The sequence below is a fragment of the Hemitrygon akajei genome, chromosome 2 (assembly GCF_048418815.1).
Source record: "Hemitrygon akajei chromosome 2, sHemAka1.3, whole genome shotgun sequence".
NCBI lineage: Eukaryota > Metazoa > Chordata > Chondrichthyes > Myliobatiformes > Dasyatidae > Hemitrygon > Hemitrygon akajei.
This window is the reverse complement of record NC_133125.1, coordinates 108,536,247-108,562,352: the sequence shown is the minus strand read 5'-3', so window position 1 is coordinate 108,562,352 and position 26,106 is coordinate 108,536,247. Positions and strand designations below refer to the sequence as shown.

General features: G+C 39.9%; 1 protein-coding gene across 1 annotated transcript in view; it reads left to right on the top strand.

Annotated features, from left to right (window-relative positions):
• Positions 1 to 24,927, top strand: part of dnajc3a (DnaJ (Hsp40) homolog, subfamily C, member 3a) — a 74,114-nt gene extending 49,187 nt beyond the window's left edge. Inside the window, exons 9-12 of the mRNA XM_073027107.1 lie at positions 1,395 to 1,515; positions 12,392 to 12,524; positions 12,891 to 13,039; positions 23,019 to 24,927. Coding sequence (XP_072883208.1) covers positions 1,395 to 1,515; positions 12,392 to 12,524; positions 12,891 to 13,039; positions 23,019 to 23,176 — 561 coding nt within the window. The 3' untranslated portion in view covers positions 23,177 to 24,927. The remainder of the gene's footprint in view (positions 1 to 1,394; positions 1,516 to 12,391; positions 12,525 to 12,890; positions 13,040 to 23,018) is intronic.
• Positions 24,928 to 26,106: the final 1,179 nt, after the last annotated feature.

Sequence of the window (26,106 nt, the reverse complement as noted above, 5' to 3'; positions counted from 1 at the left end):
TACCTTCATCACTTCACCAAAACTCAGGTTAGTAAAATGTGACTTGTCCTGCACAAAACCATGCTGACTGAACATAATTAGGCTTTGGTTTTCCAAATGCTCCTAAGTCCCATCCCCAAGTACCTTCGCCAATAGCTTCCTAAGCTCTGGTGTAAGACTGGTCTACAATTTCTGGGATTGTCCCTATCTCCTTTCTTGGATAGTAGAACAATATTAGCTTCATACATGTCCTCTGGGACCTTGAATGTCAAGGACCCAGCAATCTCATCTCTTGCCTCTCTCGATAATCTAGGGAAAATACCATCAGGCCCTGGGGGCTTATTCACCTTAATGTTCTGTAAGAGAGTGAACCCTGCATCTTCCTTTATGTCCAGCACATTAGCACACTCCACACTGATCCTCTACATCCTTCTGCAGATGCAAAATGCTGTCTCCCTATACTCATTGAGCAGGATCTCTTTTCCCCTTCCTACATACGTCATTGGTATCAGTCTTCATAACCTCTGGCTATGCACCCTCCACCTTGAGAATGTTCTGTAGCTGCTCCTTGACACTGGCAGCTGTCTGTCCACTTAATTATTGACTCCAATTATATTGCATATGTTAATCAAAAAATATGTCACCTGAGGCCACAGTCTAATCTTGAAGGTCAACAATCTTTATACCCACCTCAAAGTTCTTTTTAAATGTAGTCAGGGTTTTAACTTCTACAGTCCATGCAGGTAATGATTTCTGGCTCCCTATGAGTCCTCTGGATCAAGTACTTTCAGGCACTAAATCTGTGATCTGTAAATAGTTCTAGCATGATCTCCCTACTATAATACTTAATGTTTTAGCAAATGGATGAAAAAAGCCAATCTCTTACAACTTAGCCAATCTCTTACAACTTTGTAAGAATCTTTGAACATGTAATCCAAGGTCCTTTTCCCTCACAATACCAGTATCCTGACATTTATTATGTGCTGCATTTCACTCTCAATCGTGATACCAGTTTTTGTTGAGCAAGTAGTCACTGTGTAACTCAAATGCTTAACAGCTGTGCAGTCGTACAAACACCAGTTAAACATAACCATTGTTCCACTCAGTTTAAATTTGTCACTCTTCCTGGATTCCCATTGTTTTTCTTTTTTGACCAGTCTCAATCTATTTCTGTTATTATCTCAAATCATTGGAGAAAGAGAAAACAAAATGCTGGTCAGACTGCATTTGAGGAAAGAGAAATAGATTTAATGTTTCCAGTGTGTGACATCAGAACTGGCCAGAGCATTTTGATGGAAGGGGGTTGGGTGCATATGGGACAATTATGTAGCACTTTTTTTTTCAGAAGATCAAGTAATTCTTGAATAAAGTGTTCATTTAAAGTTTTTTTTTTAATATTGTAATATCTTACATAGAACCAGCAAGCAAAAGAAGCCATCAGAACTTGTACGCAAGTATTGGAACAAGATGCAAGCAATGTCAATGCATTGAAAGACAGGGCAGAAGCTTATATTTTAGAGGAACAGTATGAAGAAGGTACGGTCTGCTAGTGTTACACTCTATAGCATAATGTATATAGTTTAGGTAAATGCATTTTAGCTCAGAGCTCAGTTTTCTAAGCCTCTGTTTTGGTTATATTGAGCATTTAGCAGCTCAGCATTAACCTGGGATAGTCTAAGATGCTTAATAGATGCAGGAGAGAATTATTGTCTCCCGCGTTGCTTTTCTGTGAAACAACAACAAGTGTTGTGTCAGCCACAGTTGATTTTAGATCAATTATATCATCTGCAAAATCTACATTATTTGCAACTAAGCATTAGTAGTTAAGTGAGACTATATGACAACATTCATTGTTTGAGTGTTTCACCTACTCGTGCTAACTTGCACTGCACCAAACTCATTGTAATGTGAGAGTAGACAGCAATTTGTGAGCGTGGTATTCTAATGGGTAGTCTGATCAGTACATCAGTCAGTGCTGCCTTGTCTCCGTTTCTAGACATGCACCCAGAGGCAGGGGTTTACAATTTACCTCCATTTCCTCTGTCATTGTTTTCAATGAATAAGGCCAGTAATTGCAATCGTGCTGACACCTTAACTGATGTTAGACTTTTGACTGTAGACTGGTGCAGTGCTTGCCTGAATTACATTTACAAACTAAGCTGTTGGCAACAGCAGTGAAAACTCCTAATAAACATTAGAGGTGGAGAAGATTAGCGTGGTCATCTACACATGAGCCAAAAGAGATGAGGGAGATCTTAAAACAATGTTTGCATCTGTATTTGCCCAGGAGACAGGCAGAGTCTATAGAACTGAAGCAAAACAACGTTGAGGTCATGCACTGCATAAAAGAGGATGTGCTTGCTGTCTTGAGGCAAATTAGAGTGGATAATTCCCTAGGGTCTAACAAGATGTTCACTTGGACCTCGTGGGAGGTGAGTGCAGAAATTTCAGGAGCCTAAGCAGAGGTATTTTAAACATCCTTAGCCACAGGTGAGGTGCTGGAGGATTGGAGGGAAAGTTAATGTTCCATTGCTTAAGAAGGGCCCTGAGAATAAGCCAGGAAATTATTGCACGATGAGCCTAACATCTGTAGTGGGTAAGTTATTGGAATGTATTCAAAGGGTCCAGGTATACAAGTGTTTGGATAGATGGGGACTGATTAGGGACAATAAACATTGCTTTGTACGTAGTAGATTATGTCTAACCAATCTTTGAGGCAGTTACCAGGAAAGTTTATTAAGGAAGTGCCGTGGACTTCAGCAAAGCCTTTGACAAAGTCCTGCATGGGAGGTTGGTCAAGAAGATTCAGTCACTTGGCATTCAGGATGAGATAGTAAATTGGATTTGATATTGTTTTGCAGAGGAAGCCAGAAGCTGGTGGTGAATGGTTGCATCTGAGACTGGTGGTGTGCTGTGGGGATCAGTGCTGGGTCCATTACTGTTTGTCACCTTTATCAACAATGTGGATGATAATGTGATAAACTGGATCAGCAAATTTGTGGGTTTAAATAGGTTAGGACTTTATTCCCTGGAGCATAGAAGAATAGTGCTATGGTAGCACAGCAGTTAGGACAATGCCGTTACAGCTCGGTGAGTCAGAGTTTGGAGTTCCATTGCAATGTCATCTGTAAGTGGTCTGTCTGTCCTCCCCATGGAATGCGTCACTTTTCTCTGGGCGCTCCAGTTTCCTCCCACAGTCCAAAGATGTAGGCTGGTAGGTTAATTGGTCATTGTAAGTTGCCCCTTGATTAGGCTAAGGTTGAATCAGAGGTTGCTGGGGCAATGCAGTTTTGAAAGGTCGGAAGGGCCTACTTTACACTGTATCTAAATAAATAATTAATGAAGGGAGATTTGAAAGAGTTATACAAATTACGAGGAGTATAGATAGGATAAGTGCAAGCAGGCTTTTTCCACTGAGGTTGGGTGAGACTAGAACTAGATGTTAAGGGTGAACAATGAAATATTTAAAGGGAATATAAGGGAGAATTTCTTCACTCAGAAGGTGATGAAAATGTAGAATGAGCTACTAGCAGAAGTGGAAATCGAACCCACATTCACAGCATTTAAAAGAAATTGGACAACTACATGGATAGGAGGGGTTTGAAGGACTATGATCCAGTTGCAGCTTGATAGGTCTGAGCGGAATAATAGTTTGGTGCGGACTAGATGGGTCAAAGTGTCTATGCTGTATGACTAAGTGGGGATACCCATTTTACCATGGAGAAGTACATGAAGACTTGAAACTTCAGATAGTGAATGTCTTGGGGATAACACACATCACAGCAGAGGAGTACTCTTTGTTCTTATAATGGATCAAGGTAGTTAAATTTCCAGGCCCTGGTCAGGAATGTCAGAGAGTACTGGTAAAGCTAGAGAAAAAATTGCAGGTGATTTGGCGGTGACATCATTGTTTGCAAAGGGCGAGGTGCCAACAGACCTAGGATGGCTAATATCGTGCCTTTATTTAAGAAGGGCTGCAAAGAAAAACCTGGGAATTATAGACTAATAGTCAAATATCTGTGGCAGCAAAGTTGCTGGAGAAGATTCTGAGGGATAAGATGTACGAGCATTTGGAAAGATTAGATTTGATTAGAGAGAGGCAGCACAATTGTGTGCAAGAGAAATTGTGTCACTTGAATTTGATTGAGTTTGTTGAAGAAATTAACTAAGTAGGTCAATGAGGATAGGGTGTTGCACGTGGTCTGTATGGACTTTAAGGTTTTTTAAGGCTCTGCATGATAGGCTATATAAAATTAGATTGCATGGGATCCAGGGTGAGCTAGCTAATTGGATACACAATTGACTTGAATGTAGGAAGAAGAGGATTATGGTAGATGGTTGTGTTTTGCTCTGGAGGCCTGCGATTAGTCGTGTTCCCAGAAATTGTGCTAGACACATTGTTATTTGTCATTTATATTAGTAGATTGGATGAGAATGTAAAAGGCATGGTTAGCAAGCTTGCAGTTGGTACTAAAATACATGGTGTTGACAATGAAGATGGTTATCAAGATAGTCAGGTGACTGAGCCAAGAAATGGCAAATGGAGTTTGATTCAGATAAATGTCATGTGTTGTATTTTGGAAAGTAAAATACATTCAAAGTCAATGGTAGGGGTCTGGGAGTGTTACACATGGTTCCCTGAAAGTGGCATTGCAGATTGATGGAATGGTAATGAAGGCTTTTGGCATGCTACCCTTCATCAGTCAGGGCATTATTATAGAAGTTGGGATGTTATGTTGCAGTTCTACAAGACATTAGTGGGGTCACATTTGGAATATTGTGTTGAGCTCTGGTTAATCTGCTACAGGAAAATGCCATTAAACTGAAAAGAGTACAGAAGAGATTTGAGGATGTTGCTAGGACTCTAGGAACAGACTGACTAAATCTTCATCCGCCAGTCATACCAGAATAATACCCTTTTATTGAGAAATTTATGAATAAGTGATTTACAAGTTAATTTTAATAATCAAACTCTTGCAACATGCACACACAAACGAGGGGACATTATACAAGGTAAAAACAGTTATTTTAAGGTCTGTTGGAATTTCTTCTCATGGTTGATGGTAAATCTCTGAAATTCACAAGAGTTATGGAAGACTGTAAGACAGGAGCAGAGCCAAGGCCATTCATCATGGCTGATTCATTTTCCCTCTCAACCCCTTTCTCCAGCCTTCTCCCTGTAACTTTTGGCACACTTACAAATCAAAAAAACTATTAAGCTCCACTTTAAATATGCCCAATATCTTGGCCCCCACAGCCATCTGTGGCAATGAATTCCACAGATTCACCACTCTCTAGCTAAAGAAAAGGACACCCCTCTATTCTGAGCCTATGCCCTCTGGTCCAAGACTTCCCCACTACAGTTAATATCCTCTCCGCTCCACTCTATCTAGTAGGCCTTTCAATATTCGATAGGTTTCATTGAGGTCCCCCTTCATTCTTCAAAACTCAAGTGAGTACCTTTAGCCCATTAGTCCATGCCAAAACCATTTTAACTACCTACTCCTATGAACCTGCACTGGGACCGTAGCCCTCCATACCCCTACCATTCATGTACCTATCCAAACTCCACTTAAACGTTGAAATTCAGTTTGCATGCACCACTTGTGCTGATAGCTCGTTCCACACTTTCATGACCCCGAGTGAAGACATTTCATCTCATGACCTTCTGAATAAAGATGTTTCCTCTTATGTTCCCCTTAAACTTTTCACCTTTAACCCTTAACCCATGACCTCTGGTTGTTGTCCCACCCAACCTCAGGGGAAAAAGTCTGCTTGCATTTACCCTGAGTATACCTCTCAAAATTTGGTATAGCTTTATCAAATGTCCTCTAAGTCTTCTACATTCTAAGGAATACAGTCCTACCCTATTCAATCTTCCCTTATAACTCAGGTTCTCCTGACCCAACAACAACCTTATAATTTTTTTTCTGTACTCCCTCAACCTTTCCTGTACGTATGTGACTAAGACTACACACAATTCTCCAAATTAGGCCTCACCAATTTCTTATACAACTTCAACATAATATCCCATCTCCTGTACTCAAAACATTGATTTATGAAGACCAATGTGCCAAAACCGTATGGCTCTACCTACCTATGACACCACTTCTGAGGAATTGTGTATCTGTATTCCCAGATCCCTTTGCTCTACCACACTCCTCAGTGCCCTTCTGTTCACTGTGTAAGACCTACCCTGTTTGGTCCTACTGAAGTGCAAAACCTCATGCTTGTCTGCATTAAGTTCCATCTGCCATTTTTTCAGCTGATACAGATCCCTCTGCAAGCCATGATAGCCTTCCTCGCTGTCCACTACACCCCCAATCTTCACTTGCAAATTTGCTGACCCAGTTGACCACATTATCATCCAGATCATTGATATAGATGACAAACAAAAAAAGACCCAACACCAATACTTACGGCACTCCACTAGTCACGGGCCTCCAGTCAGAGAGGCAACCTTCTACTACCACTCTCTGGCTTCTCCCACAAAGCTAATATCTAATCCAGTTTACTATCTAATCTTGAATGGCAAGTGACTGAACCTTCTTGATCAACCTCCCATGTGGGACCTTGTCAAGTACCTTGCTAAAGACATGTAGACATCCACTGCCTTGCCTTCAACCACTTTACTAGTAACTTCCTCGAAACTCTCAGATTAGTTAGACATGACCTACCATGCACAAAGACATGCCAACTATTAATCAGTCCATGTTTATCCAAACACTTGTATATCCATCCCCTTAGAAAATCATCCAATAGCTCCTACAACTGATGACAGACTCATTGGCCTGTAATTTCCTGGTGTATGTTTAGAGCAGTTCTTAAAACAGTGGAGTGACATTGCCAGTCTCCCAATCCTTTGGCATCTCTCCTGTTGCTGAGGATGATTTAAATGGCTGCTAGGGCCTTAGCAATTTCTGTACTTGCCTCCCATAGAGTTCAAGGGAACACCTTGTCAGACCCTGAGGATCTATCCACCCTGATTTGCCTCAGGATAGTAAACCCCTCCGCCTCTGTAATCTGTACAGGGTCCATGATGTTGATGTAGCTTTGCCTCACTTCTATAGACTGTGTCCATCTCCTGAGTAAATACATATGCAACAAATATAATTAGGATCTTCTCCATCTGTTTTGGCTCCACAAGTTCCCTATATTTATTACCTTTATCTTTTATTCTGACAGACACATACAAGCTTTTTATTCTCCAAACCATTCCAGAACCAGTCCTTCAGAATCTATTGATTCTTGAAAGATTGCTATGAGTGCCTGCACAACAGCTGCCTTCTTCAGTATGCTGGAGTCTGGTCCATCTGGTTCAGATTACTTGTCTACCTTCAGACCTTTCAGTTTTCCATATACTTTCTCCTTTGTAACATCAACTACACTCACTTCTGCTCCCCCACCCCCTACCAGCGCTCTTGAATTTGTGGTTTACTGCTGGTGTCTTCCACAGTGAAGACTAATGCAAAATACTGAGTTCATCTGCCATTTCTTTGTCCTTCATTACTACCACTCAAATTAACTTTTCCATGAATTTTCCAAGGCATGAAAAACTGAAATGTCAGCAGTTCAAAAGTATTCATACCCTCTGCTCATTCTTAGTTGACCACCTCTCACAGCTATTAGTCTTTTTGGATAAGTTTCTCTAAGCTTTGCACAACATGATGGAGCAACTTTTTCCCATTCCTTGCAAAATTGCTTAAGCTGTGCCCGGTTAGTTGGGAAGCGGTGGTGGATGGTACTCTTGAGATCTTGCCAGAGATGTTCAATTGGATTAAGGTCAGGACTCTAAGTGGGACATGCAAGGACACTGAAGCTACTCCATGGTTTCTTTGGCAGTGTACTTTGTGTCATTGTCTTTCTGAAAGACAATCTTCATCCCCCATTTGTTTTCTGGCGGAGGCTAATAGGTTTTTATCCAGGATCTCTGTTTTCAGTAGCATTCATCCTCCCATCATTGCTGACCAGATTTCCAGTCCCTGCTGCTGAAAAGCATCTCCATAGCATGATGCTCCACTATACTTCACAGTAGGCATGATGTCATCTGGCTGATGTGCAGTATTAGATTTATGCCATAGGTACTCCTTAGTATTGAGACCAACAATTTCCACTTCAGTCTCATCAGACCACAAGACCTTCTTCCATATCTTTACAGTATCTTCTAAGTGAAGATTTGTGAAGTCTTTACAGCCAAGGATGTGCTTTTTTTTTTTAAAGCCAGGGTTTTTTTCCTTAATGCTCTTCCATAAATATCCTTTTTGTATGAGGCCTTACAAATTTTGAAGCCATGAACTTAATCCCATTTGCAGCCACCGGCTTCTGCAGCTCACTCAGTGACTGTTAGTGTCACAGAAGCCTCTCTTACAAGTGTCATTCTTCTCTGGCAACTAAGCTTAGAGAGGTAGTCTGACCTAGGCAGTATGACTGGTTTCGTATTTTTTTCACATTTTCAAGGTGGACTGCACTGAGCTCCGAAGTGTGTTCAGTGCCTTTGAGAAGGTCTTGTACTCTTCCCCAGATTAGTGCTTCTCTATTATTATGTCCCTGACTTGTCTTGGGTGTTTTTTTGTTTGCATTTTGGTTTGGTCTGTTGAAAATCTACCATACTGATGAACCTAACAGAGAGAGGAGCTATTTATTCTTATGAATTTATTTTTTTTTAAAAGGGGATCTTCCAATTTTCTACATCAGCAAATTGGATGAGTTGGTAAGGTAATATACAGTATTATACCTGGAGGGAAGTTCACGTGGTAATTACAATACAAAGGGGTTGAGTACTTTTTCAGCCTCATGTGGTTTTAAATTTTTAGTAAGTCGTTAACAGCTTTTGGGATTTTTTTCTTTTGATAAGTTTTGTAGATTAAATCAAGGTAATCCTACTTCTATAAGTTTCAAAAATGAGATAGTAAAATGTGAAAATAGTTGGGCTGAATACTTTTCAAGGCACTATTATTAACTAGCTTACCTTTTATACAGAACATTTTTTCTCTATGGCTTTTTAGTTGCCTTCTCTTGGCTTTTAAAAGCTTCCCAGTGAATCCTGCTATATTATATGCTCTCTTTTGTTTTTATGGTGTCTTTGACTTCACTTGTCACCCACGGTTGCAGCATTCTCCCTTTAGAATACCACTACTTCTTTTGGATGTATCTATCCTGCGCCTTCCAAATTGCACCCAGAAATTCCAGCCATCGCTGTTCTGCTGCCACCCCTACTAGTGTCCCCTTCCAATCAGCTTTGGCCAGCTCCTCTCTCATGCCTCTGTAGTCCCCTTTACTCCACTGTAATATTGATGCTTCTGATTTTAGCTTCTCACTCTGAGTGCAGGGTGAATTCTATCATATTATGATTGCTGCCTCTTAAGGGCACCTGGGAGGCAACATGCCATCCAGTGTCTTTCACATCGACCTAATCTCCTGTCTGCTCCTCTGACAGTGTAACCCCTTATCGCTACTGCACTCCTCCCCTCCCCCCTCCCTTCACAAATCTAGCCTCCATGTTAGAGACCAGGTTGTTGTGGCTTTCCCTTGGTAGATTGTCCCAGCCAACGGTATCTGGTATTCAGGGGAATAGCAATGGGGGTACTGTGCTCTGTCAGCCTATTCCCTTTCCCTCTCCTGATAGTCACCTAGCTACCTGCCTCCTGCATCTTAGGGGTGACTACCTCCCTGTAGCTCCTATCTATCACTCCTCATTTTTCTATATGAGCTGAAGGTCATCCAGTTGCAGCTGCAGTTCCTGAATACAGTTTGTAAGGAGCTGCAGCTTGTGTAGATGTGGTTATCAGGGAGACTGGAGGTCTCCCAGAATTCCCACATCTGACATGAAGAACTGAAGGCTGACCCTGAACCCATTCTCACTGCACAACAATAGACAGAGACAGAAACTTACCAAATCTTACCTAGAGTCTTTGCCTCTTCTTGCATAATCCTCTTGAGCCAAAGCTCAACACTAACACTGACCCACTCACACAGCAGCTGCTCCACTTAAATCTATCTTTTTATTTTTTGTCTTTGCCAAATGCCTAATAGATTGTTATGATTGAAGCCAGCCACCAAGTTTTGAAAAGCCTCAGTCAAGTGATTGCTTGTGATGATTGAAGCCTGACATTAAGAAGGAAGCCAGATCACTAATAGTATTTAAAGAGGAGGTAGATATATTAAAAATTTGGGGATTATTAAATAGTACAGAACAAATGTATGAATTGTACTACTGATCTAGCCCCCCCCCCCCCCCATCATTTTATGTACCTCTCTCAGGTCATCCCTTGGCCATGTAACCACAGTGCACGTCCTGCAAGTCATAATTTCCTACATTTTTACAATATCCCTCCAAGCCCAGCACCTCTGTGTACCTATCCAAGTGGTTTTCAAATGATGCTGTTGTATCTGCTTCAACCACTTATTCTGGCATTCCATATATGCACCACCCTCTGCATACAAAATGTTGTCCCTTGGGTCCCTTTTGTATCTTTCCTTTCTCACCCAAACTCTATGACCTCTAATTCTGGACTCCTCTACCCTAGGTAAAGATGGTTACTATTCATTTATCCATACCCTCTTTATTTTGAACATGAACAGAGGAGATATGATGAGATATACTATGTTATGAGAGGTATAGTTAGGGTGAGTGCAAGAAGGCTTTTTCCACTGAGGTTGGGTGGGACTACAACCAGAGATCATGGGTTAAGGATAAAATGTTTAAGGGGAGCATAGGTGGAAGCTTCTTATTTCAGAGGGTCATGAGAGTGTAGAATGAACTGTCACCACAAGAGCTGCATGCAAGCTCAGTTTCAACATTGAAGAGAAGTTTGGATAGGTACGTGGATGGTTGGGGTATGGAGGGCTATGCTCCCGGTGCAGGTCGAAGAGAGTAGGCAGTTTAAATGGTTTGCTGTGGACTAGATGGGCTGAAGGGCCTGTTTCTCTGCTGTACTTTTCTATGACTCTGAGTATTCTCTCATCCCTGACTTCCTAAACCCAGTGTATGCTTTTTTTTTTCTGATCAGAGCCTCTATTTCTCATCAGCAGGGTTCCCTAAACTTGCCAGCTTAACCTATTACGGTAACAGGACATACTGTCCCTGACTTTTGATATCACACTTGCCTTTCATTCCTTTCCCTTCAAACAGGCTTACCCAATTGACTTGTTGTATCCAAAGTTTTCCCAAAATTAGCCCTGCTCCAGTTTAGGACCCTAATCAGTGGACCTGCCCTATCCTTTTCCCTCACTATCTTAAAACTAATAGAATTATGGTCACTAGAGCCGAAGTGCTCCCAACTGACACTTAAGTTACTTGCCCTGTCTCATTCCCAAAGAGATCGAGTATTGCGTCCTCCCAAGCAAGGCCCTCAATGTATCGACACAGGAATCTTTCCTGGACACACATTCCACCTAGATCAGGTCCTTAATGCTCTGGTGGCCCAGGAAACTGAGATCTCCTATTAATACAACTCTTATTCTTACATCTATGAACAGTTTCTCTACACACCTGCTCTCCAAGTTCTTGCTATCTACAGGGGGTGGGGGTGGTGGGGGTTGAGTCTAGAATTCAGCCCAACTAGACTGAACCCTTGTTTCCAAGTTCTACCCATATGACCTCTTTGGATGATGCCCCAACAATATCATCTGAGTGCTGCTATGTCCTCCCTTATCAGATGGCAACACTCTGTCCTTGCTTACCTGTACCTCTATCCACCTACAGCATCAGTTTCCTGGAATGCTGACTGGATCATCTTGCTCTTCTCTCAGCCATAATCCTGTCATGGCTATAACATTTCAGTCCCCAAAGCAAATCCAAATTCATCTGCCTTGCGTATTAAACCTTGTGCATTAATGTAAAACACATTTTAACTTTCCCTCCCTTTACCGATCCCCTGACTATCCTGATTACTGAAATTGTTCTCGCTGGCTACTGCTTATACCATGATCTGCTCCTGCTGAGAGTCCCACCCCTTGCCAATCTAATTTTAAACCTGTTCCTGTAGCAGTACCAAATTTCCCTGCAAGTATTATTGGTTTCTTTTCTGGTCCAAGTGCAGACTGTCCCTCTTTGTCCAGGTCACCCGTATCCTAGAAGATATCCCAATGATCTAAGGTCCTAATTTCATGCCCATTTTACCAGCCCCTCGGCCTGCATACTAACCTGTCTCATCTTTATTTTTCCAACCTCGCCAGCACGTTACACCAGAAATAATTTGGAGATCACTACCTTCAAGGTCTTGCTTCTTAACTATTTTGTATCGTTTCACCCAACTTTCCAGTAGATCTATGATGCATTCTCAACAACCTTCTTATACCATCAATTTTCCTTTGTTCCTTGATTAATTGACAAGGTGAAGGCTTAATCTTGAGGAATATGACCAAAATCAACAAGATCTAAAGAATTAAGTCATTGCTTTTTTTTTTACAGCAATCAAAGATTATGAAATTGCTAGAGACCACAGTGAGCATGATCAAGCAGTAAAAGAAGGACTAGAAAAAGCACAGAAACTTCTAAAGCAGTCACAAAAGAAAGACTACTATAAAATACTAGGAGTAAAAAGGTACATATCAATTTGTTAAATATTGTTCATGTCTAAAATGATTCATTGCTTTGAGTTCCTTCTGTATTGGAAAAAATGTACTTGATATTTAGTGGTTTTTGCATAGTATTTGCAAATATAGTTTGAGCTTATGCAGTATCACGCATTGTCTAGATTCTGAATATCAAAATAATTCTGCTCATTGGCAAGTATGCCTTTATACTGCTGGTCTTTCATCAATAAATCATTTGCAAAAGGGCCTTTTAATGAAAATTAAACTATTTCAGTGTTCTCAATAAAAAGAAAACGATAGTAAATGTGTACTAGTGCAGTTTATTGAACAGATTAATGGTTGTTCACAGTTTCTCTGACTTGCTCTCTTTACAGAAATGCAAAAAAACGGGAGATAATAAAAGCATACAGGAAGCTAGCAATGCAGTGGCATCCTGATAACTTCCAGGAAGAAAATAAGAAAAAACAAGCTGAAAAAAAATTTATAGACATAGCAGCTGCTAAAGAAGTACTCACAGATCCAGGTGTGGAATGGCTTTTCTTAAAACCTTTTTTACCAAATGGTTCAAATAGTTTAATTTAATATCCGAGAATGTGTACAGTATACAACCTGAAATTCTTATTCTTGGCAGACATCCATGAAGCAAGAAACCCTAAAGAATGAATGATAGAAACATCAGAACCCTGTTTTTCTATATATTTTGCATATCTATTGAATTTTCAGTAAGTTTTGAAAAAATAAGAGTTGAATGTGTAATCTGGTATCTGTGGAGAAAACAGTTAATGTTTCAGGTCAGAGACCTTCAATCTTAACTGGGAAAGAAATTGTTTTGTGTAAGGCTCCAGATTTAAGCATCTGCAGTCTCTTTTGGCCCTGAGAGAGAGGACCAGTTTCAGAGAAGGTGTTGAATAAACTATTGAGAAATGAACAGGGCAACAGAGATGGTTGGAAGTCCCATTTCCTTTTCCTGAATGTTTCCAACATCTGCTGTAGTTTCACATTGCTGGCATCTGCAAACTTTGAATGAAGAGCGATCTTGTAGAGGTATATAAATTTATGAGGGGTATAGATAGGGTGAATACATGCAGGCTTTCTCCCCTCAGTTTGGGCTCAAATAGAAATAGAGCTCATAGGTTTAGAGTGAAAGGTGAAATATTCAAGGGAAATCTGAGGGGAAAGTTCACATGGTAGCGCAAGTGTGGAACAAGTTGCCAGTGGAAATGGTAAATGTAATTTCAGTTGTAACATTAGGAAGTTTGAATAGGTACACTAATGGGAGAGCTTTGGAGGGATGTCATCCAGAGAGGTAGAAGGGATCAGATTAGCATGGACTAGATGGGCTTAAGGTCTGTTCTGTCCTGTGGTGCTCTATCACCGTCTCCTGGGAATCTCATGCTCCAAAGTTGAGAAGGTGCATTTGTGACAAGTCTATAAGTGGGACCACATGATAGCCCAGCAAATACGGGTAGATTCAATGCACCAAATGGCACAGCACCCACTCTGTTATGTACATTGAAGTGTACCTAACAAAGTGGCCACGAGTGGAACCTGATAAGGTGTTCTGCTGCTGTAGCCCATCCACTGCCAGGTTCAATGTGTTGTGTGTTCAGAAATCTCCTTCTGCACACCATTGTTGTAACGTTATTTGAGTTACTGGCACCCTCTTATCAGCTTGAACCTATCTGGCCATTCTCCTCTGACCACCCTGATTAAAAGGTGTTTCGCGCACAGAACAGCCGCTCATTTGATTATTATTATTATTTTTTGTTTTTCACAGCATTCTTTGTAAAACTCTAGAGACTGAAGTTCATAAAAATCCCAGGAGATCAATATTTCTGAGATACTCAAGCCACCTTTTCGGGCACCATTGATCGTTCCACAGTCACAAAGATTACATTTCTTCCCTATTCTGATATTTGGTCTGAACAACTGAATCTCTTGACCATGTCTGCATGTTTATATGCATTGACTTGCTGCGACATGATTGGCTGATTAGATATTGTATTAATAATCAGATGTACAGGTGTACCTGATAAAGTGGCCACATAGTGTATAGTCAAATGGCATTAGAAATGGGCCCTTGACCCAACTTGTCTGTTAACCAAGATGTGAGCTAGTTTTATTTGCTGTCTTTGGCTCATCTCCCTCTAGGTGTTTTTATGTCCCTGTTCCTGTTTTTTTTTTTTAAGTATTGTAATTTACTAATGAAGACAAGCATGCCAAATGCTACTGTCACCAGCAAGTCCACCTGTGTCACCACTTTCAGGGAATTGGGTACTTGCAAGCCTTGGTCCCTCTCCAGGTCCCTGCCATTTACTACGCAAATCCTGCTGTGGCTTGACTGACCAAAATGCAATACCTTGTACTCATCAGTTAGATTCCATCCACCATTCCTCAACCACTTTCCCAATTCATCCAGGTCCTGTTATGATCTTGGATAATGTTCTTTACAATCGTCTATTCTGCCAGTCTTGGTGTCATATGCAATCATGCCACCATTTTATCCAAATTATTAATTCAGGTAACAAATAACAGTGGATCCAGCACTAGTCATGTGGCATACCACTGGACACAGGCCTAAATAAGAACCCTCCATTGTCACTCTGACTCCTTCACTAAGGCAGTGAAGAAGGCTAATGGAATGTTGGCCTTTATTACAAAGGGAATTGAGTACAAGAGCAAGGAAATCCTCTTGCATTTGTACAGAGCCCTGGTGAGACCACACCTGGAGTATTGTGTACAGTTTTGGTCTCCAGGGTTAAGGAAGGACTTCCTGGCTGTAGAGGAAGTGCAGCATAGATTCACGAGGTTAATTCCTGGGATGTCTGGACTGTCTTACGCAGAGAGGTTAGAGGGACTGGGCTTGTACACGCTGGAATTAAGGAGATTGAGAGGTGATCTGATTGAAACATATAAGATTATTAAGGGATTGGACAAGATAGAGGCAGGAAATATGTTCCAGATGCTGGGAGAGTCCAGTACCAGAGGGCATGGTTTGAGAATAAGGGGTAGGTCATTTAGGACAGAGTTAAGGAAAAACTTCTTCTCCCAGAGAGTTATGGGGGTCTGGAATGCACTGCCTCGGAAGGTAGTGGAGACCAATTCTCTGGATGCTTTCAAGAAGGAGCTAGATAGGTATCTTATGGATAGGGGAATCAAGGGATATGGGGACAAGGCAGGAACCGGGTATTGATAGTAGTTGATCAGCCATGATCTCAAAATGGCGGTGCAGCTCGAAGGGCCGAATGGTCTACTTCTGCACCTATTGTCTATTGTCTATTTGGTTAGATCACCCTGTATTCTCTGTCATCTAAACTTCCACAGAAGCCTACTGTGAACCCTGTGAACTCTGTCTCAGAGGCCGATGTTAGGCTGTCTTCAAAGAGAGTGAACTCTTGCAAGGCGGTAGGTCCCAATGGAGTACCTGATAAGGGTCCAAAATCCTCTGCCAACCAACTAGCGGGAGTATTCAAGGACATTTTCAACCTCTCACTACTACGGGCAGAAGTTCCCACGCCTCAAAAAGGCAACAATTATACCAGTGCTTAAGAAGAATAATGTGAGCTGCCTTAATGACTGTTGCCCAGTAGCATTCACATCTACAGTGATGAAATGCTTTGAGAGGCTGGTCATGACTAGATTGAACTCTTGCCTCAGCAAGGACCCGGACCCATTGCAATCTGCCTATCACCACAATAGGTCAACGGCAGACACAATCTCAGTGGCTCTTCACACAGCCTTAGACCACCTGGACAATAAAACACCTATGTCAGGATGCTGTTCAACAACTATAGCTCAGCATTTAATGCCATCGTTCCCACAATCCTGAATGAGAAGTTGCAGAATCTGGGCCTCTGTACCTCCCTCTGCAATTGGATCCTTGACTTCCTAATCGGAAGACCACAATCTGGGCAGATTGCTGATAACATCTCCTTGCTGACGATCAACACTGGTGCACCTCAGGAATGTGTGCTTAGCCCCGTGTTCTACTCTATATATACACACATGACTGTGTGGCTAGGCATAGCTCAAATACCATCTATAAATTTGCTGACAATACAACCATTGTTGGTAGAATCTCAGGTGGTGACATGAGGGCGTACAGGAGTGAGATATGCCAACTAGTGGTGTGGTACCACAGTAACAACCTGGCACTCAACATTAGTACAAAGAAAGAGCTGAGTGTGGACTTCAGGAAGGGTATGACAAAGGAACACATACCAGTCCTCATAAAGGGATCTGAAGTGGAGAGAGTGAGCAGTTTCAAGTCCCTGGGTGTCAAGATCTCTGAGGACCTAACCTGGTCCCAACGTATCGATGTAGTTATAAAGAAGGCAAGACAGTGACTATACTTATTAGGAGTTTGAAGAGATTTGGTATGTCAACAAATACACTCAAAAACTTCTATAGATGTACCATGGACTGCATTCTGACAGACTGCATCACCGTCTGGTATGGAGGGGCTACTGCACAGGACCAAAAGAAGCTACAGGGGATTGTAAATTTAGTCGGTTCCATCTTGGGTAATAGCCCACAAAGTAGCCAGGACACCTTTAGGGAGCGGTGTCTCAGAAAGGCAGTGTCCATTATTAAGGACCTCCAGCACCCAGGGCATACCCTTTTCTCACTGTTGCCATCAGGTAGGAGGTACAGAAGCCTGAAGGCACACACTCAGTGATTCAGGAACAGCTTCTTCCATTCTGTCATCTGATTCCTAAATGGACATTGAACCTGTGAACACTACCTGTATTTAATCGGGAGACAGAGACAGATTCTATAGAAATAGAAAACAGCAGCAAGGTCAAGGACTCTGTTTTGATTACAGAGAAGGAGGTATTTGCTGTCGGCACATCCAGTTCAAGACAGACCATGTAAACTATCCGGTCCCACCAGCCTGCACATGATCATAGCCCTCCATACCCCTCCCATGCATGTATCTATCCAAGCTTCTCTTAAACATTGAAATCAGAATCACATTCATTACTTGTGCTTATACTGTACCTGCACCTGGACCATGGCTCTCTGCACCTCTCTTGTACCTATCCAAAATTCTCTTAAATATTACAGTTCAACCTGCATCTGCCACTTCCACTTGCACCATCCTCAGTGAATAAGTTCCCCTTAAATATTTCACATTTGATGCTAAACCTATGACTTCTACTTGGAGTCTCACCCAGCCTGAGGGGAAAATGCCTGCATGCATTCACCCTATCTGTACCCGGCATAATTTTATACACCTCTAAGATCCAAAGGCATACCAGTTAGTAGATTAACTGATCATTGTATATTGTTCTGTGATTAGGCAAGGGTTAAATAGGTGGTTACTGAGTGGTGCGGCTTCTTGGCTAGAAGAGTCTGTTCTGCATTGCAACTCTAACTAAATTAAAAAAAATATATCAATAAGATCTCCCCTCATTTTCCTACACACCAGGAAATAAAGTCCTAACCTATTTAACATTGCCTTATAACTTGTAACATCTTAGTAAATTTTCTGTATGTTCTTTCAAGTTTTATTGACATCATTCTCCAACTTAATGCCATGAGCATTGATTTATCTAACTTCTAGTAACTACGCCCCTTTGTTGTTCACTCCGTTTTCCCTGATTCCTGTGGTCCTCTCACCCCTTCTTTCCCATCCCCCTTCCACTCTCATGACCCGTTCATCACCTTCCACTTTTTTCCCATTGCCTGCCCTTTATTACACTGATTAACATCCTTGCCTATCAGATTCTTTCTTCAGCCCTTTACCTCTTCTACCTATCACCAAGCTTCTCACATTATTCCCTTTCATAAGACAGAGGAGCAGAATTAGGCCATTTGGCCCATTGAGAATGTTCTGCCATTCCATCATGGTTGATTTATCAACCCCATCCTCCAGCCTTCTCCCCATAACCTTACTAATCAAGAACCTGTTCATCCCCCCTTTTCCCTCTCCCCTGGTATCCTTAACTATTTCCTGTTAGCTTGTGCATCTGGCCCTCCCCTCACTATTTCATTCTGACTTCTGACCCCTTCCTTTCCTGTCTTGATGAGGAGTGTTGGTCAAGTTCCCTCCATAGATGCTGCCTGACCTGTTGAGTTCTTCCAGTACTTTGTGTTAGTTGTCCCACATTTGATAATAACAAGATAATTTCTTTAGTAATTGAAAAGTCATTGAACTGAAATAATTCTGTTCCTTTTTGCACAGATCCTACATAAACTGCTTAGTAGTTCCAGTATTTTCTGTTCATACTTCTAATTTTTTTGTAACTTTAGCAATGTTCATTAAGTGCATGTTAGGCAAGCCTTATGAATAATATGCTTAAAAATAAGTTAAGTTTTTTTTTAATTAAGTAATTTTTAAGATGGATTCTAGTGTTCTATGATATCCAGGTGCAGGTCAGTTGGACTAGGTAGATTAATGGTTTGGCACAGACTAGATGGGCCAAAGGGCCTGTTTATGTGCTGTAGTATTCTATCCAGATTCATGTCACTCTGTCAAAATCTTTGCAATTTGTACGAGTCTTTTTTGTAAACTTGCGTGTTTTATCATTTTAAAGAATTCGCAGATGATATGCAATTTGTTCCTGTGGTGCTAACTGTAGATAATAAAACTTCCAAAACTGTTAAAAGTTCACACTAAATGTAAAAACACGCAAATTGCTCTATGCAACTAGTTTTTTTTGGATATATTTAAATTTTCCAATTTATCCTGTACCTGTTGTGTTTTTTTTGTTAATGACTATTTTATCTTTCTGTATGCCATCCTGGTGTCTAGTAATGAATAAGTCATTATAATATGACTCAGAAAATGCATCCAGAAGGTTTGTTTTCAACTGGTTAAAATGAGAATGAATTTTGGCTGTTATTGATTGATAGTTCAAATTCCTCTTCAAGTAATTTAAGGAACTAATGTGCTGTATGAAAAATACAACATTGCAAGATGCTAAACACTGCAATTCTTGAAACAATTATTTTAAGAGCAGGGCAATTTCTCCTGTATCTAGGTCAAAATCTGTTTCTCAACCATATCAAGGATCAACTTTATTCACATATATATTTACATGTATTAGGACTTTGCTGTTGTGTGTTGGTCAGGGTGGCATGCAACAAAATAAAATATTCAACAATTATAATGAATAAGGAATTACATAAAAAATAAAGTTAGAGGTTAAAGAATGGATATGGAATCGCATGTCCAAAATAGCATGTAATTACAATGTGGAAAGCATTATAAAAGGTGGTTTAAAATCTGCAGTACAGTAACAAACTAACTGGAATAGTTGATTAGATTAACTGCCTGGGAGAGGAAAATTTTAAGATGGCATGAAGTTGTTTTAATGACCTTGCAGCTCTTTCAAGAAAGGAGCTTTTGGAAAGGGTAGTTTGCAGGATGGGTAGTGTCCATGATAATTTACCTGCCTACTTTGTCCTGGACACTTGCAAATCCTGCAGTGACTGTAGACTGCAGCCATCGACCTTTTCTGCTGACCTGTCAGATCACTGTAGTTTTTGTATATTGTGAGAGGATGCTGCACCAACTAGACAGTAATAGCTAATATGAGGATGCTCTATGATGGCAGTGTAGAATTGCACCAGTATGTTCTAGGGAAGATGGAATTTTAGCATTTGCCACAAGAAGTACATCCTCTGCCAAGTTTTTTTGTTCATGAAGGAGATGTACTTTTCCCACATGAGGTCCAGCTAAATGATGCCCAAGAACCTGAATGTTGAAACTGTGCTGATTATTGAGTGGTGGAGAAGCAGCCCATTGTTCCTGAAGTTGATATGCATTTCCGTGGTGTTGGGGCATTCAACTCCGTTGTTGTGATTACACCAGAATATAAGCTTAGTTTCTTCCTGGTGCTATTTGGATTCGTGGCCTCTGGTAATTTATCCAATGATAGTGGTGTCATCCACGAGAGATGCAATCATTGGGTCATAGGGAAAATAAGAGAAGGGAAGAACACATGCCTGTGGCGCACCTCTGCTGAGAGAGCAGGATGTGGAGGTGTGCTTTCACATACTGCTTCATTCTCAGAGGAAGTTCATGATCCACCTGCAAATGGGAACTGGTACTTTAAGTTTGGAGAGTTTCTCTCGGAGAAGCTCAGGGTTCACGGTATTGACAATCGAACTGTAACAAAGGTAATTCTGACATACAGTATGTACCGGAGAGCTGAATTACTGTACTGTGAAGTTCAGACTGATATTAACTGCATCATCTACGGATCTGTTGGCTCTCTAGGTGAACTGCAGCAGATCTAGAATGGTTTGAGAAATGATGTGACCAGCCTTTCAGAAATTCATAATGACCAATATAGGTGCAACAGGCCTGTAGCCAATGCAGTAGGGTCAAATTGTTTACCTAGTTTGGGGGGAGGAGATTGGGGCAGGGTGTACCTGCTTTTTGGAGTTGCTAATGGACTGAAGGCATTTCCAGACTGGGGGGGAAAAAGTCATTTGTAGAAAACTGGTTTCACCAGTTCAAAATAAATGTTATCAGAGAAGATTTATGTGACCACAAGCAACCCTAAGATTCTTTTTCCTACAGGCATACTCAGCAATCTATAGTAACTAACAGGATCAATGAAAGATCAAGTAAAGTATAGAAGACATCAAACTGTGCAAATGCAAATATCAATAAATAGTAATAAATAACGAGAGCATGAGATAACGATAAAAGTCCTTAAAGTGAGATCATCAGCTGTGGGAACATCTCAATAGATGAGTGTAGTTATCCTCTTTTGTTCAAGATCTGATGGTCGAGGGGTAGTAATGGATTTTGAACCTGGTGGTACGAGTCCTGAGGCTCTTGTACCTTCTACCTGATGGCAGCAGTAAGAAATGAGCATGGCCTGGGTGGTGCGGATCTTTGTTGGATGCTGCTTTCCTATGACAGTGGTAGATGTGCTTAATGGTTGTGAGGGCTTGACCCATGATGTATAGGGCCAAATCCACCACCTGTTGTAGGATTTTCTGTTCAAAGGCATTGGTGTTGCCATACCAGGCCATGATGTAGCCAGTCAATACACTCTCCATTACACATCTTTAGAAGTGTGTCAGTGCTTTTGATGTCATGCTGAATCTCTGCAGACTCCTAAGGACTCTTAAGTTTGACTGAATATTGGTATTTGGCAGCTCTTGGTTGCCTTTTCCAGCTTGTACATGGCCTTTTTGAACACCCTTATCTCCATTCCTGAAGGCCACCTCCTTCTCTGGGGACAGCTGTCTAAGCTCTGCATTGAACCAGGGTGTATTATTGCTGAATCTGGTGAATTATTTTTGTGGTGATGCAGGCATCTTCAAGAGCTGATATAGGATGTAACTGTGTCAATGTATTCAACAATACTGTTGGTACTAGTTTCAAAGATGTTCCAGTCAATAGAATCAAAACAGCCTCCTCTTCTGTTTCTCTATCAGGTCACAGTTTTATGACTTTATTAGTAGGCTTCACCATTTTCAGTTTCTACCTCTATGTAGGGATGAACTGAATCATAGCATCTGATATTTTGTGATTTACAAAGTTGTAATCTGGTCAATGACAAAATGATTGGAGTTTAAAGGTTTAGAAGTTCATTTTATTGTCAATTTATGCATGTACTATACAACTCTGATATTCGGCTTCTCCAGATAGCCATGAAACACAGAAAGGCCATGGGAGTTGTTGAATGAACAGACATCAAACCCCCCCCCCCCCATGAGAAAGAAACAAACCTCCCCTCCCTTGCACAAAAAAACTAACATATTGTCCACATGGAGAACGGAATCATTGTTCGCTAGCACCATCTTGACCGGACTTTCTCAGAATTCAGACCAATTACACAAAATGTAAACCACTTTGAGGTTTGAACACAGACTACCAAACAGTACAGCACAAGAGGAGGCCATTTGGGCCATAATGTTGTGCTAAACTGATTAAATATCAAAGAAATCTAATTACTTCTGCCTACACAGCATCCACATTCCTCCTTCTGCACATTCATTCAATGTGCTTACCCAAGAGCCTTTAAAATGCCTCTATCATATTTCCTTGCACTCTCAACTCTGGTAGCACATTCCAGGCACATGCCCTTTATGTGTAAATAAAATAAGTACTTTCCACACACCTTTGAACTTAACCCCTCTTACTTTAAATACATGCCCTCTAAAATTATAAAGTTGATGGAATTTTCATAAAATCTATTTCAAATCTGCTCATTGGGAATTTTGTTTTTGGATGTTTTATAATTGCGCTATACTATTTTTTCATTACTAAATAGAGGTGCATTTGTCTTGTAATGAAGGCTATAATGACTACAATTAAATATAAAATTAGAATTTAGTTGCTGTTAGATAATTTAGAATTTATTTACATTACATTCTTCATTCTGAAGAACAGTAAAATTGGATATGTTGTAGTCTTTTGACACTTATGATTTTGGAAGTGCGTTGAATATACTAAACCTAAAATATTGATTAAAGTCAATTTTACTTGTAGAGATAGATGACTTAATTACCTTTTTGTTCATTCTTCTTTCTAGAGATGAGGAAGAAGTTTGATTCGGGGGAGGATCCTCTGGATCCAGAAAATCAACAGGGTGGAGGTGGTCATCACTTTCATAGATCATGGAATCAATGGCAAGGATTCAATCCTTTTGGCTCGGGAGGACCTTTTAATTTCAAATTTCATTTTAACTAAGTCTTGAATATTGGCTGCTCACTTCTAGAAAAAAAGACTTAAGAAAGAAGAATGTTGAACATGATGCCAGAAACTCTTCAAGTTCAAACAGTGTAATCTTTTTGTTCAGCCAAAAGTGTCCAGCATATAGTATTTTACAGATACTTGCACTCTTTAAAAGTTTTGCAAATATTTTCCTGAAAAATAATGAAAAGCGAAGTACACATTTAATAAAGTGAATTGCCTTATAAATCTGATCTAATTGAAAACAATTTATTCTGAGTTTTTTTTGTGTATAGGTGGTGTGAACATTTTTGGTTTCTTATGCATCATAAATTGGACTGAGGACTATTTTTGATTGAATGAAAGTGGATATTGACTTACATTGTTACCTGTTTGACCTCAATACTTTGCATACTGAGGAAATTCTTGAAAATCACAAATAAAACTTGCACTTTTTAAATCAGAATAGTATGCATCCTATTTAAAGATCTAAAACTCTTCCTTTGTACATACATTTGTTTCATTCATTATTTGACCTAATGGATCCACTGAAATGTGGATATTGTAATGTTCTTACTCTTAGCCAAAAAAAGGATCATTCACCATGTAGTCAACCTTGTTTGGTAGGAGCTTCATAACAATTTTGGTAGATATCTGGGGATTTAAAACTGAAATGTACTTGCTACAGATAATGTCTTCATCTATAGATTTCTCAAAATAGAGCAATGATTTTCAAAATTGAACTTGTCTACAATTTATTGCAAAGTTTGTAATGCTAGAATGGTTGGCAAATTATTTGCATGCCTTAATTCTGACTTCGCTTCTTTACACAAATTCTCAATTCCATACTATACATCAGGGGTTTGCAACCTGGGGTATGGACCCCTTAATGATACTGCTCGGTGGCATAAAGGTTGGGTCCCCCTGCTGTTAGTTGATGGAATTATGATTTCTCTTTAAATTAGTCACCTTCAGTTTCAACATTTGGAGAAGTGCAGCACTTTGTTTTAATGATCTAATATATTATTTCAAAATTTCTGGCAGTTAATACGAACATAATCTTTCTGAAGGGTGATTTGTAGGTTTCTGTCCATGTTTACTTCAGCAATCTGGATTTCGTGTTACATTTTGTGTCCTTTGATCACCAGAGTGTTGAATTTGGAAAATTGTTGTAATGCGTTCTTTATATTGAGGATATATTTGATGCTAGATTCTGAGTCAGATCTGCAAAGAAAACATCTTGTGTACATTATTTGGGACAGAAGGTCTATGCTATCAGAATCTTGTAGGCATTTTATCTGGAAAGTGCCTCCTAAGTAACCTTGGAACATCAAACATGTAACATCTTCGATTCCAGTACCTGAAAAAAAATTCCATACATTCTTCTTATACTGCACAAAGCAATTTTGGGATTTTCTTGTTTCTACCCATTTCAAAACACAGCTTTTAAGGCTTCTTTTAACACCTTTCCATTAGATATGAAATTAGTTTAAAATGTATTCAAAGTCACAAAGAAATTGTTGCAATGAAAATGCAGAATTAGCTCAGCAGGTGTTGGGATGATTTCCATCCCTCTTTCCCCCCCACCCCCAGATTTTGAGTTCTTTGGATGCTATCAGAACTGAACGTTCTGGATGGATTGTCAAATCTTTCAGTTCGTGTTCGTAGTGAATGAGTTTACTCATTGCCAATGCATAAAGTGGTTATTATGTAATATAACTCATTGAAAAGTTTGATTAAAGATTAATGTATATTTTTATTCCTCCTAATGTATTCATGTGGTTTTTTTTGCCTTCTAAGATGCACTCCTCTTTCAATATTTGTATTAGTTTCTGCATAAAGGAATACAGAGTACAAGAAAATGTATATTATAAGTGAAAAAATAGTACCAAATACATTGTATTAAAAATATAGTTAATCACAAAACCCTGTATTCATAAAAATTAAATTGTAATATTGAAATACTGTATAATAATTTTGTTATACAAAAAAAAAATCTAAACCCACTACCAAAGTCAGAGCTGTTAGGAAAACCATGAAAAAAAGGGGGACAAAAACCCTTATAATAAAATATATTAGCCACCATCTGTACTTCACAACAAATCGATGGTTTTGAAAAAACTCAAAAATGGTCCCCACAATGTATAAAAGTCTTGACTAGATTCAAAAACTGAAAACTGAACATCAGATCTTCTTAAAATTAAGCATGACATAACATCCCGTAACCATTGAACATGAGTAGGCGGAACAGCATCCTTCCATTTAAGCAAGAGCGCCCTCCTAGCTATAAGAGAAATAAAAGCCAAAATATGCAAATCGGTTGTCTCCAAAATAAAGTCTTTTCCTCCAACAATACCAAATAATGTGGCCAAAGGGTTAGGCTTAAAATTTACCTTGAAAAGTACCGAGAAAGTTTGGAATACTTACAGTATCTTTCAAGGCTTGGACATGTCCAAAAGATGTGAATTAATGAGGCTTCTCCATTACTACATCTATCACAGAAAGGTGATATATCTGAATAAAAATGAGATAGCTTATCTTTAGACGTGAGCTCTATGAACCACTTCAAATTGTAAAAGGGAATGATGGGTGCATAACGATTAAGTGTTAACTAAAAGTTTCATTCCAAGTTTCCTCAGAAATTGAAGTCTGTAAATCTTGCTCCCAAAGATTTTTTATTTTGTCTATAGGAATGTTTCTCATTCCTAACAACATACCATAAATATTGGATATTGAACCATTGTTAAAAAAAGGTTTCAAATGGAAAATTACATCTATTAAGTCCTTATCGGAACTTATAGGAAATGTATATAATTGAGACCACAGAAAGTCTCTAATTTGTAAACAAACAAAAAAAAGTTTCGGGTAAACTATATTTAGATGACATTTGCGCAAACAAAAGAGGACTTCCTCCAACAAACAAATCCTGGAAGCATTTAATAACCAAT